Consider the following 15,735-nt stretch of genomic DNA (forward strand, 5'->3'; position numbering starts at 1 on the left):
GATACATCAGTCTTTTATGGATGATATAATGTAGTATGATATAGAATATCAAATCCAGAACATGAATGGCAAAAGCCATGCAACAGTTTTATTGTGGGTTTGATCAAAGTTTTTATCATGTTGATGATTGCTGATGCAGATGACATTTGCATATCAAATATTATAAAGGGTTAGAACAAGACCCTAAATATGAGCAATTGCAAAAGTGTTCCTTACCTTAGCTTTTTCCATGAACAACAGTTTTGAATAACATGGATACATCTTCACTCATGATGCATCTGAATTCATTTTATTGTTTAAATGTGAGCTAAATGTCAGTTTTCTGAAACAATGTTCTTTATACATGCTTTACAGAATGTACAGGTACAGCATACACAAAAAAAAATACACAAATAACGAAAAATTTAAAAAAGCAGCATTTAAATATTGTCAAAGCATTTAAGCAAAACTTTGGTTTGCAGGAGGCAGGAATGTTTGATCCATGTGGATTTTTCTTTGGTGTAAATCTTTAAGTGAAATCACACTTGTTCATTTCTAAATTTGCCAACAAAGTCCTGTATAATTCAGGGTAAAATAAACTCGCTATTCACTTACATTACTTTTAAACTGCTTTGCACTAATCTCCTGCAAGCTCAACCGAGAGAGACCAAGTAAGCATTAACAGTAATTCGAAAAAACCTCGATGTTTTAAACATAGCTGGAAGCCGCTGACGACACACGCTCCTTTCCTTTCAACAAGGGAAACTGAAACAGCGAGGAGTCAGACAAATCATTTGAAATAAAGGTCTCTGATTGGTGTAATTGTACAGCTAAGAGCAAGGCAAGAGATTGTGCAAAATGCAACAAATCAATATGCAAATCAAGGAGTATTTATCACAGTTGGAAATTGGTTGAAAATAAAGCATTTCCATTAAAAGACAGGGGAAGACAGTGACCACAGATACCTGCTGCAACACAAAATCCAGCATTTGTATACTCAAAAAGTGCAAAATGTCAGTCTACTGCTATGTTGTGGTGCTTTCTGAACAAAATAAATGGTCCAGATTTAATCTGGGATCCATGCACATGGTATGGATCACCAAGCACTGAAGTGAGTCTGAATGTTTGTGGGCAAAGAAGGTCAATTACTCAAAGGTCACTTCTAAACTAAGCAGACTTAAGGTGCAGTCATAAAAACAGGGTTCAATAGCATAGTGTTGTATAAAGCATGGCTGTTGGTCAATGTGGCAAATTCATGCAACCAACTTTAAAATTAGCGAAATCTGCATGGGGAACTTTTTCACCCTCACGTGAAACTCTTAATTTCACCAGCAAAGTTTGGCAGAGGAATGGTAAATGTGACCACAACTTTATATTGATAAAGTTTAACAAACTTAAATCCAATGTGAAAACTGTCCATGGAATTCCACCACATAAATGTAAATGTAACAGCAACTTTATTAGTGGCTGTGTCCGAAACCTGAAAAATGCTGATCTGGAGGTAGAAAGGCATTAAGCATCAAGTCAAATGGTCAAGATGCTTAATATGGTTGCTTTTTACAAATTTTGCTGCCTGTGTTAACCGGCAATCCTGTGCATGTGGTTTGGCATGAGAAAAAATATTCTTGGATTGACTGAGCTACTAAAAGCAGTAAATTAATTTATTAATGTATTTTTGCCTAATTATTACTGATGAATGAGAATTGTGGTCATTAAATATGAGCTTGCTTATCTCTGGATTTATTTTAAGATCATCAGACGTGACGTCACGTTCCAGTGTTTTGAAAATCCATTTAAAATGGGTTTCCTTAAAAGGTGTGTGTTGCATGGGTGGGCAGCAGGACTGTAAGGCAGCTTCCTTTGGTTTTGGACACAGCCTCTTAAGACATAGTTTACAGGCAAGATATATAAAATCCAGCTGTCCTTCTAAGACCAAAACAATAAAAATGACTAGGCATGGCTATGCCTAACTGTCAAAATGGTTCTTACACCTCAAATTAAGGAGATGATCTGAGTTTCATAAAAAAAAAAAAAAAAAAAAAAAAAAAAAAAAAAAAGCCAATAGCTAGAGGAAACCAGTTTGATCCAGCAGTAACAACAGATTTCAAATGTAGCATATACACATTTTAAAGGTGAATTGCGTGATTTCTACACTAGTAGGGCACCAACTGGAATTGTAAGAAATTCTCTCAAATGCTTCTATTGGTCAGACAGAATGTAGCCCCGCCCCAAATGCACACCAATGGTGCTCAGTCAAGCCGATCAATCACAGACTGCAATTCAACCAGATATGCACTCGCAAGAATGTAAATGAGGGAAACCAATTAAAAATGGACATTTTCACAAAATACACAAAATAAAAATATGAAAGCTTAATATGGAGAGTAAATGAAGAAAAGTTAACATATTACGATTCGTGTAAGGCTGTTTTGGGAAGATCATCAAAGGTGCAACATATAAGGTTTTCCTTACTCTCTGTTATAGTGCCTTAAAAAACAGAGAGAGAAACTGAGAAATATGTTTTAGCTTTGTGAGAAGCACTACACGAAAAAAAAAATTCTTAATGATAGGACAGTAACTCCGACGTACAATAACAGAGGAAACAACGGAGCCATCAACTCTGTTAACACATTATTGGTCATAAGTCTGTACCGTTTGCTAACAGGAATGAGAAATGCAATACAGGTAATTGGCCCTCTGACGTCACACAGAGAACATCACTGCCCTATTTGGACAGTCCAATCTTCACAGTCAATAATCGTAAAGGTCCTGTACAGAGCAAAAGCAAGTTAAACGGGAGTCTGGGTCAAGTTTTGGCATATGCAAAAAGGTTCAACACCCTTAGGTAGGCGGGAGAACCAAACATAGCATTATTTGTATGTCACATGCTGCAGTCTTGGAAATGGTGCATTCAAGGCTCTAACCAGACTAGTTAGCTCAGGAATGGTGAAAGCAGGGATTCTGTCTCCGGTCTGAAAAACTTTCCGGCAAAACATGCACATCCCAGTGGATTACAACCGAACATGGCGGAGAAGGACAGTAGAGGCGGTGTAAACATGAAGAGAGAGGCATTTCATTTGGCAGAGAATGAGGTTTCTCAAAGGAGGTAGTGGGCTGAGGGCACTGGGAGGCAACTGAAGGACAAGGTGGTGATGTTCGGGGACAAGATGACTGGGGGAAGACGGGCTATCTGGGTTTATGTGGGTGCTGAGGTGATTTCCTGTGGGTTAGTCCTGTATGAGCCTTCCTCCATTGCCCCCCTCCTCTCCTCATGGCCGTCCCCAGCAGACAGACCTATTGGGGGCTTGTGTACAGTCACTGAGCCCTGGGCGAGGATGGAAGAGTGGGTTTCTTCGCTATCCCAAAATGAACTGCCTGGGACATCTGATACAAGAAAAATAGAGGTTGTGAAAATAAGTATGTGCATTATATCATTTCCAAACCCTGCTGAGCAGACTCTGTTTACAGTCTACAAAGGTAGCAAAGATAGCAAAAATGTACTGCTCTTCATGGATAGCAAACATGTTAATGGTCACCCAATGCATGCCACACAACTGGTGTTCATTATGATGTTTAAATACACTCACAACAGATTCTACAGGGTTCACATATTTTCTGGTCAATTAATTTCTTGTAACTTTTAATTTTTTTCCTTTGGCCATTTACCCGCAACTTTTCTAATCATTTGTGAAGATCGGGTTGGTGTTTTCATAAATACTGTATAGAGAACTTATCATAATTAGTAACATACAATATTATTCTTCTTGTTAAGGTATGATCTTTTTTTTTTTAACTACTTTTTTTTTTTAAGTTGCTTTAAAATGTGTATATAGCTATAAAAAATATATCAAAAATGTACGTTCTTAAAATGTCAATTTAAAATCTAAATACATTATATATAATTCATATTTGTATTTATGAAGTATACAATATTATGCAAATTTAAACACATTTAAATATTAATTCTATTTAAATATACAAATTTTATTCAGACTTTCTGCCATTTTCAATGTCATTTTTTTATTTAGCTTGTCACACTGCATTCTGGAATTGCCTCATGTGCAAATGACACTTTTTGGAATAAAGCATTTAACACGTTGCCTAGGTGTGCAGATCACTCAGTTTAGTAACAAAGCAATGGTAAAAAGGATAATAACAATGTGTTGTTGATGTATGTATGTTTGGTGTTCATCTCACCAGTGCTATAGTGTTGTGACGCTGGCAGCCGTGGCTCGTGGTTGGTGAGGAACACAGAGGCGTTCTGCTGACTTCTAAAACTCTCCAGTGCTGCGTCTGCGTGCTCGGTGTGCTGATCCCGCTCTTGATGGCCGCTCTGGTGTCCGTCCCGAGGGATCTGAGACACAAGTGCGTCGTCCTCTGTCAGGTAGGCGTATGGACAGTACTCACGCGTGCGCGAGTAGATGTTAGCGTTGTCGTAGCAGTCTGAACAGATGACCAGAGGGACTGGTCCACCTAAAAACACAAACAAAAATCAACCCATTAGCTGATTAATTGGTGAGAAAAACAGCCCCCTTTGCAATCACATGAGGGAGCGTAAACGACAGTATGTTCATTTTTAAACAAATCAAATTATATGAATTTTTGGGATCAATTACCATTAGGGATATTTGCCTGTCCCTCTCGGGGTTCACTCCGGTGGAAGCTGCTACGTCCAGCAAAGAAAGAGCCCACACGACTACCCAGCATTCCATTAGCATCTGGATCAACATCGCTGCTCACATCACCGTAACATACTCCTGTTGAAACACATCACAACACTATAGTATTATACCTCCATCATATGTAGAAACTACACCAGCCTTTCTAAAGAAATCAACTTTCTCGCTAGAGGAACACAGGATGACATTACCATCAGTGCCTTTGTGGACGTAACCATTAGCATGAGACGGCATTAGCTGCTGGTGGCTTCCATTCTCTGAGTTACTGTAGCCCTCCTGAGGCTCGGATAGTGTTCCCTGAGATGAGAGGTAACTGGGAATGTCCGCTGGAAGGTTCATTTCATCTAGAATACAACAACAGAGAGATTTAAATATTAAAATTCATGTAATTTGCCTGAATACATTTCTAATTCTTCCATTTTTGGTCCATGCTCAAATTGTTATAATGGCTATTTTAAGTAGTAGGTAGGGTAGTTGCATTTATTACGTAATATCCTGACTGTGATTATTTGAAATAACCAATCACCGGGATCCAAAAAATTACATTTTGTAAGAAAAATATGGTTATTATGGATAATAATCCTTTTTTTTTTTTACTATAACATTATATTAAAGCACTGGGTTAAAAGACCACTTAACATTTATTATAAAGTGGACCAAAAAGGAGAATATTTTAAATATTACAATATTTACTTTTTTTACCTATGAAATATTTATTTACATAATATTTTATTTGAAAAATATAATACATTTAAAATAAATTATAATATATAAAGATAGTATTTTCATTATTCTAATCTTCAATTTTTATCAAACACCAAATTATAAAAAAGTAGTAAACATACACAATTTCTTATATTATGTTAAAATGTTTATGAAAAGTAATGTTAAATATGGTTGCATTCATTTAGCTTCAAAAGCATAATATCCTAAATGTGATTAATAATCCAATCACGTATTGTAAAGGACATTTTTTTTTTTACAATTATTATTATGGATAATAATACTTCTTTTTACTATAATATTATATTGAAGCACTGGGTTTAAAAGACCACTTAAAATTTATTTTAATTAAAGTGGACCAAAAAGGGGAATATTTTAAATATTACAATATTTACTAGCCTATTTTATACCTAGCAAACGTTTACATAATCTTTTAACAGAAGAATATAATAAATGTAAAATAAATTATATTTTATTTTATAAAGACAGTATTTTTATTATTCTACTCTTCAGTTCTTATTAAACTCAAAATTAGAAAAAAGTAGTAAACATACACAATTTCTTCTATTATGTTAAAATTAGATAAAAAACTAGATTGTTATACTGTTTATGAAAAGTAATGTTAAATACTGTTGCATTCATTTTAATAACTCAATCACATTGTATTCAAAAAAGGGAATTTTGAGAGAAAAAAAGTATATATATAGTTTCATAATCACAATAGCGCTACTACTAAACATTATAGTCTATTAATTATTCATTTTGCCTATTAACTAGACATTATATAATCATAATTTTATATAGTATAATATATCTATACATTTCATTTGAATGATTTAACTGATACATGTAAAGTTGTGCACTGACCTGTATTTGTTATGCTGTAGTCTTCACTCTTCCTCCTCATGTGATAAATGACGATGACCCACACAAGCGAGGTGCCGACGACGCAGCAGACGACCACCATCACAACAATGCCAACTGTTGTCCACCCGTCCTGACTGTATATGCTGGTCACCGGGTCACAGTTGGCCGAGGGTGAGACGCTGACGTAGATATGACCGCGCTCTGTGCCGAGCGTGTTGGACATGATGCACGTGTATTTCCCTGCATCAGCAGGGCTGGCATCTACGATTATGAGGAGCTGATTGGCTGCAGCAAAGAAGTGACGCTCCGTCAACACCAACGGGGCATCGTCTTTGGTCCAGTTGAGGCGGGGGGTGGGGCTACCACGAGCTATGCACTGGAGGACAGCAGTCTCACCTCGGGCAACATTACGGTCCTCTAGAGGGCGCTGGAAGGACGGGGTTTCTGTCAAAATACCAGAGATGTTTCATTATTTAATGTAAATAATTCAAAAGAATTTTTTTGACTTTTATTTAAAAAAAATAATAACTATACCTAGCACAGTAAGAGTGGCATTAGCTGACAGGCTGCCCGCCTCGTTTTTGGCGGTACAGCTATAGACGCCCATATCCTCGGTCTTCACATTAGCAATGAAAAAAGTGTCATCATCTGGCATGACATGCATCCTTCTTTCACGGGCCGCAGGGAAATTGATACCGCCGTCTTTCTGCCAGGCGATCTGCGGTGTCGGGTGTCCCTCCGCAGCGCACTCCAATCTAGCGACCGTACCGGTGCGGATGCTCAGGTCCATGGGCGTCTTCAGGAAGGTTGGGAGCTCTGGGAAAAGCCATAACACCAGTTATTTTCACTGATTTCCTCAAGTAATTCCAGAAAGTCCAGAAATATCTAGAGGACACTTGTAAAACTCGACTACAATAACAAAAGTGTCACCAAAAAAAATAATTTTAAGTAAGGAAATGTGAATGCTTAAAAGCAAACAATGTAAATGTTATACTACAGTAAGATTATAATAATTTAATAAAATGACAACAGAATTCATTTTCTGTTTAAATAGCCAATATAAAAACAAGCATCCCAACGGTCAATCAAACCCTAAACAGCAGCATTTGCATTTAAAGTGTTTGCTTTGTGAATCGTGTTTCTGTTATTAGGTTACAAATCCGCTCTTCCATCAGTTTCCTGAACTGATATAAACAGAATAATTACATTGCTAAGGTCGGCATCCCAGAGGGCTGTTGAACAGATCTGTTTGTTCAACAGATGTGGAAAATTAAACTGTCAGAACTCTGGTAAGAAATGAGGGTAAATAAGGAGAGGGAAAAAACAAATGCCAAACTGCTTATCAAAGCATTAAAGGGATCATAGCGCACTAGTAATACGCCAAAATAAAAGTCCTGCAGATAATCACACAATTGACACTTTAAATGAATAATCAGACACCAGTAAACACTTTGAATTCTGTGACTAGACCTAGGGATGGGCATGATAAATCGACAATCGATAATTGATCGTTAAGAATTTCTTCGATCATGTTAATTTGTTATCGATTAATCTAAAGCACTTTTTTTAATCTAATGCAGGTTGCGTTGCGTAGTGTGGCAGCAATTAAATATTTTACCACCAGGGTGCAATATTTGACACCCTACTCGGTTATCTGTGATCTTACGTTTTGATTTCAAAAGAATAATCATTAAGATGTCACGGTGAAGTGCGGCGTGGGACCATTTTGATTTAAAAAGCGAACTAGTTAACTGCAAACATTGCGATGCCGTGTATAAGTATAACACGGCCATGACTCAAATGATGTACCTGTGCATCCCGGCAACATCAGCTCCCTCAGAGCGGTGTTTTCAGCGGCTGGACTGACGGTCACCAGGTTGCGGTCGCGTCTGACACCAGATCATGTCAACATGCTTATATGGTATTTCTCAACAAAAATCCGTAGACTCGTGGAGAAGTTGTATGCACTGCATGCACGCGCATATATGTTCGGTTTGCCTGAACGTAGTTTAACTGTCTGCCACAAGTTGATCTTGTAATAAAGGTCTCACCGAGGAAAAACACACTGTATTTTTGTATTCATTGCATTTTTTTACTATAAAAATGTATTAATTAATTATATTATAAAAATTTTAATGATTAATCGATAGTCGATCGTTAATTCTCCCGACGATCGACTAAGAAAATTTAATCGAATGCCCATCCCTAACTAGACCTAAAAATAAATCAAAAGATCATCAATTTGACATCAATTTAACTGAAGAAAAAATAAGGCTAAAGGCTTTACAACATGTAAGAATCAATTTTGATGAGGCACTAACCATTAACAGTGAGCTTGGCCAGAGTAGAGTAGTTGGACCCAAAACGGTTGGAGACCACACACTGGTACTGGCCCTCGTCTGTGAAATTAACATTGAGCAGGTGGAGGACGGTGGTGTAGAGGAGGCGGTGATCCTGGTACCGAGCGTAGTTCTGCACCTGGGCTTCATACAGCACCTCTCCGTCTTTGCGCCAGGCGGTGCTCATGGGAGAGTCGCTGCTGCTGAACGCAGAGCAGTTCAGAGTGATGTTGGTCCCGCGTAAGGCCACGGCGGTCTTTGGATGAGCGCTGATCTGGGGTTTAGGGAAGTCATCTGCGAGTGAGAGACAATTAAGAGATCTTAATGCAAGAAAGAGTTCATATTTTTAGACTTTTCCTAAAATTGCTTTTTATATGGCACAAGAAACAAAAGAGAAAAGGTCGCCATGGACAATTTTGTTACAGGGCTGTGAAAAGGCATGAAGGTTACGGTCAGGTCACTCACTGCAGACAAACTCCTCTGGTTTAATAGCGAGCACACTTGATCCTGCCAGGAAGGCGGGATGAGCACAGACGGCGGTGCAGGATTGCTGGAACTGACTGTCAATCAACCACTGGCCCAACCACTGCAGCTGACAGTCACACAGAAGACTGCTGGTGTTCAGATCACTGAGGAAGAGCACAATACAGCCGAAAATTAAACAAAATATATATTAATATATTATGCATAGATATGAAATACATACGGTCTGTAGAAAGTAAAAGATTACTTACAGTGCTTTAAGTTTTAAATGAGTGAAAGCGTCAGGATGAATAGAAATTATGCCATTCTTACTCAGGTCCCTGGAGAACAAATACAGAACGATTATTTCGATACAAAACAGGAGCTCTCTGTGTTGTGCTGAATAATGAAATTAATTGGATTACATTGGAATTCGATTTATAATTTAATATTGTGTTCACTTTATATTTACACTTAGACAAATATGTACAATATAATAGCATAACCTTATAAATCTATGATCTATAAACCTTAAATGTTTTAAAGGGTCAAAGTAAAAAAAGACTTGAAAGTGTTTTGATGCTCATTTCACCATGTAAGATTTTTGCATGGAACTATGGAAGCCTGAAAAGGTGTTTTCTCATCTTGCAACTGCAAATGTATTTCTTATAACTGTGACTTCAAAAAAAAAAAAAGGTGTAAATTTAAAGTCGGCATTAAAATTAAAATTCACCCGTTTTCTAAATGAATAGTATAGATAATATTGTTAAGAACTCATCCAGAACGATATGGAAAAGAAGTCTGCTTCCATTTCATCACAACTTCAAATTTTGTGACGTGACTTATAAGTGTAATTTTATAATTCAGAAAGTATGATTTCATTCCATATTATAAACTCTCTCAACCAGCTTGTTTTGTACTCAAGGGCATTCTTCCAAAGAAATATATAAATAAAAAAAGTGATTTCTATATTGCTTCATCCAGTAATATTGTTGAAATGTTGAAAAATCTGAAATCCCAAGGACTGATAAAAGAGACTCACAAATGCTCCAGCTCCATCAGACCCTCAAACGCTCTCTTAGTGATGCTCCTGATTTTATTATTCTGTAAAACTCTGGAAAACACACACATACGCTTATGTCAAGCCACACTTCACATCTCGGAGTCAGATTAAACTGCTCGTATCCACCGACAAACTCACAGCGAGTTCAGCCTCTTCAAACCCACAAACATGCCAACCAAGTCCTCGATGGCGAGGGAGATCTCATTATTACGGATGTCCCTGGAACGAACAAACATCAAGAGAGACCCATCAGAATCTTTTCAAACCGCTGCGGTGTAGAACATGCTTCCTGTTTTCAATCTAAAATAATCAGAGCTGTATTATTTAGGTGACTGTACTTCTTTAATGTTTAAAGGGAAGGCTTTGTAAGGACAGGCTGGTATGTGGGAGTATTGTGAGACTGTTTTCATGCACTGTTGGCTCTAAAAGGCTGACATCCCTTTTACAACTGTGCCAAAGGGACATGGCGGAGGTTATGAGAGGTGGGCATGTTTGAATGTGCTCTTTCTCTGTAGGGCAAGCTGAAATGCAAACACTAAACTAGAAGGATTCATACAAGGCTTTAACTACAGGAATATGGTTTATCTGTTATTTGATAGAGATAGAGCACAATGCTACTTCAATTTCCATCAACATCATTCAAAATTAGAAAATTAATTACAGAAAAAAACAGTTATGTAATCAGTAACCATCATTTACCAGCAAAACTGTTCAAACTATTATTTAGATTACAACTGTAATGCTTCCAGCTATAACTGCAACTTAAAAATATGTGAGATTTAGAATTTTATTGTGATATATAAAGTATGTTTTTGTATTTTTTCACTTATAGGTTGCTAAAAATAAAAAATCGTGTAGTGAGATGAGTGAAAATATTGGAAGAGGCAGTTAAAAATCAGAATTACTGTTCTGAAAAAAATATCATCTTTAATGCATTTTATACATAAACCTAAGGCTTTCTATTATGTTCTACCAAAAACTATCTGTTTAAAATGAGAGACTGAAGAGCAATGTGGGTTATCTTACAATGTACGGACGTTAGCCAGACTGCTGAACACTCCTTCTCCCAGGTGTGTGATCTGATTGTCACCCAAATTGAGACTCTGCAGGAGACTGAGGCCAGAAAACACCCAATCCTCCAGACGACTCAAGTGATTGAAAGACAAATCCCTGGAGATAAAACACACACACACATGCATTACCTGAGAGCCAGCCAACACCTCAAGGATAAAAAAAACAAGATATGTGCATGCTAATTTCATCATAGGATCAAATTTTAAGGTCAAGGCTGAAGTCACTCACAGCTCTTCCAGGCGGTGGCAGAACTCCCAGGCATCAGCTCGAATGAGTCCGATATTGTTCTGATTTACCCGGAGAATCCGGAGCATGTGCAGGCCGTACAGCCAGCCCTTATTCAGCTCGGTCAGATTATTATACTCCAACTCTCTGGCAGAGGACAGAACACACATCACTCAGAAATCACTTTGATTCATGTGCAACAGAAACTTCAATTTGAAATTAGCTACATTACATAAACAGAAAAGAATCAAACCTCCAAGTTCAGATTATGGTTTCAAATAAAAAATAAATAAATAAATGCTACAAAGGGCAAATCAAATTTTAAGCTGGGTGATACAGTCAAACCAAAAAAAAAATATAATAATATTAATAATAAATATATTTCCAGCCTTTCTGGCAAAATTTGACACATATTTAAAATGTACATAATTGCCACACTGTTAAATGCAGGTAGTAAATTATAGTAAAAATATATATATTCTTTTTTTTTTATAAACAGCATTTTTAACTACATATATTTTAAAAGGGTATTTTTAAACATGTTAAATGATCTAGGGAAACCCTGAAAGCATTGACTCACAGCTCCTCCATGCTTTCCAAACCAAACAGAGCTCCATCCATCAGCTTTGTGATGCCGTTGCGCTGCATCTTCAACGATTTAAGAGCCTTCATTTCTTTGAAAATTAGACCTTCCACGACACGAATCCTGTTGCGCCTCAACTCTCTGAAAAGTGACAAAGTCATAAAGAGGTGCACATTACAATGAGAAAATCAAACAATCGGAAAGTCAAGACAACAAGGGAAATTAACTCCCCAAATGATAATATCAGGTGCATTTAGCGAGCAGTTATCCTGTCAGACACAATCTAATTTAGCAATGCAATAACATCCTTTTCATTAGCCATGAATACGCACAAGACTTGGAGCTGAGAGAGGGTGAAGACTTTATCAGGCAGCACAGAGAGTCTGTTCTGGTTTATCTTCAACACCAGAAGGGAGCTGATGTTTCCGAAACAACCGGGCTCCAAGGAACTTATCTTGTTTTTGCTCAGGTTGCTGTTGTGATGGTGAGAGGAAACATACAAATATCCATGAAAGCCAAAAGTAATTGGAAACACCAAGAAAATCTCCATTAGGCCATCCTTAAAAATATTTTGATTTGCAGTCACAGTAAAAAGGGCCGGTAGGTCGGTCTATGTTTTTTTTTTTCAAGTTTCGTTGTAAAAAAAAAAAAAAAGTAAAATTTTGGTGATTACGTAGGTATGAATTTAAACAAATTAGCATATTGTGATGTCACTGACTGGGTCTTCAACCCGTGCCTTCAGGCGCATCATTGCAAACCTCAATTTGATGCAGGCTATATAGACTACAAACAAATTGAAATCTTTGTCAAACACATGTTTATTGCATGAATTTCAGACGAGAAGAAAAAAGTTTGGTACTGTTATACTGTTTTACTTGCATCCACCGCTAGGTGTCAATGCAACCTACAAATGAGAGACCATTTACTTTGCTTTCTTGTGAAAAAAATCCTGTTTGATTCGAGAGATAAGTGTTCATTGAATCTATTGTAAAATCGATTTTGCTTGTCTAGATGCATTTTATACAGCAAATAACACCAAATTTAGGTAAATCCACGGATGAAATTAAAGATTCAATATATTGTTAATACCAATATTTCTGATGATTTATTGGTGTGAAGTTTCGTGCACAATGACAAACAGGAGTGTAACATTCTCGAAAAACAATAAGCAGAGTGGACTGCCATAATGCAAAACATTTACTGCAGGTTTCAACATGGCTGTGTTTACGATTAGAAATGTCAACAACCAAAAAAAAGCTGCAGTTGCTGTGTAACGCATTTTCCCAAAAAAAAAAAAAGTGAAAAAAAAAGAAAACTGGACACGCTCTAAGAGAAGGCCATTAAAATCAATTTCCAATTTTCGTTTTAGAAACTTGTGTTGGTTGGTCCAATTGATTCGTGCAATACATTTTCGAAGTTTTAGACTAGACGGGAGAAGCGATGGGAAAAGATCTGGGCACAGTTTTTCCAGAACTGCGTGCCAAGTCAAAGCGGTGTCGATCTGTTTAAATGAATGTATTTTTTAGATGTATTATGGTGCACTAAACCCATATGACTTTGAACAGTGACCGCGAACATTTTGTTTACTGCAGCCGCAGCCATCATAACCAAGCACGAACCGTTGACTGACAGTGAATGAGAGTATGAGACGAAGCGAACGCACAGGCGTTAGTGTGACATCCGTGTAAACATAGATGACCTCACAGGTATTTTTTAAAGAACGAACGTAGCCTTTGTTTGTATGTAGGCCTAGTCAATTTACATATTTACAAAACTTACTAAAATATAATTAATAAATATAATTTAAAAAATGGTTGGTCTTAACGCAAATGTACAACCGGCAAGTGGGTCGGACTAAGAGCAAAAAAAATTAACATTTGAGTCGGTCCTAAATTGACAGGGTCAGTCGCGTTACGGCAAACAAGAATATTTTTAAGGATGGCCTTATTCAATGTCACAACAAAGATCAAAGCAACACCTGATACTTGTGTTGTCTCAAACTGATAACTCAAAGGAAAAAGAGAACTTCTTCAGAAAGCTCTGCTTAGAATTTGAACACAGTCTTAGTATGAAAGTGCAAAACTCTGACAAGCCGGAGTACAAAAACTTACAGGTATTTCAGTTGCATGGGAGGGAACGAGCCGGCCTTAAGCTCAGATACAGAATTAGAGCTCAAGTCCAGACTTTCTAGAGATGAATATGGCAACAGCTGCTCTGCCACGACTTCAGAGATTCGGTTATGAACACTGAAATTAAATAGCAGATATAGTACTAAATCAACATACATGGTCATATACACCTAACATTAATGGAAAAAATTAATATAGAGGGAAACTTACAGTGACAGCACTGTGATGTTGGATGAGGCATCTCCAAGAAAAGGCACTGCTGGAAGTTCATTCTGATTCATAGACCTAAATTCACAGAGAACAAAATATTAAAACCTGAAAAAAGGGGAAAAAGTGGCAAATGTATACACCATTATTTAAGTCTATGATGTGTACCTTCAGATCTGGTAAAATACTTTTCACATCATTCATACATTTAAATACAGATTTAATAACAAAAAAAAGAATTGGAGCTGTATAATAAACTAGGAATAGCTCATCTAAACTAAAACCAAGCTACATTAAATAAATGATACTGATATAAAAAATGATATCGTAGCATATTTGAAACACAAGGCTTTTATAGACTTTAGTAGACTACTTGCATAAAACGTATGTAAATATCAGTTGTCATTATCTCTCAACGTCTTAATATTTAATCAGTGTAAGATGCTTTTTTGCAGTTTTGTTACTAAAACTATACTCTCAAAATTGTATTATTATTAAAATGTAACCATAACAATCAGGCTATTTATAAGGAAAAACAGAGTTGCATTGGTATTTCGACAAAGGATCACGTGACACTTATAATGCCATAACGCATGATTTGATAACCAATATAACTACATATCACTAAAATTGCACCAAACAAACAAATGTAAACTAATCAGCTGTCAGTTAATTAGTATTGCGCACATGTGCAGCCCCTGCAAATCGCTGGGGCATGTAAACAACATCTCCTCTAGTACTCACGCATGGGTGATCCAGACTGGAGCTTCCAGAGCTGCAGCACTCAGTCTTTTCCTATTGCAATCCAGCAATTGAGCTGCACCTGGACCACCAGAACACGTACAGGGAGAAGGGCAAGTGTCCAGGCCCGCGACACTCACTACGAGCAGGAGCAAGACCTGGGGGATGGGCCAGCCCTCCGCCATTTTGAGTTTTTTGATCGCAAATAATCAGTCCGAATTATGACATTAACGAGACACAGAGACGAATCGGTGTTTTGGAACAAATATATGATTTCATATAAATCCGAGTTAAGTTTAAAAACATTGCAAAGCTCTGATGAAATCAATCGGGAGCCATCTCTTGGCCCTCTCAGCTCGCCTCTTCGAAATTCCCTTCTTCCGCCTTGCAATCTCTGCAGCTTCAAGAATTCCCAAACGGAGCGTCAAACAAGCTTCAAGACGCGGAAATATGGTTCGGATATTCCGAAAGATTTCATATCCTATATAAGATTGTCTGTATGCATTTGAGAGAAAAATAAAGTATAACTGAAAATCGTCTTTCCAAACATTGTTCCTCGACTTTTTTCCCAAGGAAAAACAAAGCACCTTCTTCCGTTGACACGTGATCCACCCCTCTGTCACGTGCTACTGGAGGCCTCGCGTCATTGGCCAGTCGACTAATC

At 37.3% G+C, this 15,735-nt stretch overlaps 1 protein-coding gene across 1 annotated transcript; it reads right to left on the reverse strand.

Moving 5' to 3' along the window:
• Positions 1-273: 273 nt before the first annotated feature.
• LOC113070201 (leucine-rich repeats and immunoglobulin-like domains protein 2) lies at positions 274-15,648 on the reverse strand. The gene is made up of 18 exons (XM_026243419.1): positions 15,075-15,648; positions 14,334-14,408; positions 14,106-14,240; positions 12,327-12,467; positions 11,992-12,135; positions 11,415-11,558; positions 11,139-11,282; positions 10,251-10,331; positions 10,092-10,163; positions 9,322-9,390; positions 9,053-9,216; positions 8,570-8,881; positions 6,783-7,064; positions 6,249-6,692; positions 4,850-5,002; positions 4,596-4,736; positions 4,177-4,452; positions 274-3,363 (listed from the first exon to the last, which is right to left on the reverse strand). Exons 1-18 carry the CDS (start codon positions 15,254-15,256, stop codon positions 3,176-3,178), a joined length of 3,147 nt encoding a protein of 1,048 aa, XP_026099204.1. The 5' UTR covers positions 15,257-15,648; the 3' UTR covers positions 274-3,175.
• Between the last annotated feature and the right edge of the window lie 87 nt (positions 15,649-15,735).

Source organism: Carassius auratus, unplaced genomic scaffold, assembly GCF_003368295.1.
Source record: "Carassius auratus strain Wakin unplaced genomic scaffold, ASM336829v1 scaf_tig00003441, whole genome shotgun sequence".
NCBI classification, from domain to species: Eukaryota; Metazoa; Chordata; class Actinopteri; order Cypriniformes; family Cyprinidae; genus Carassius; species Carassius auratus.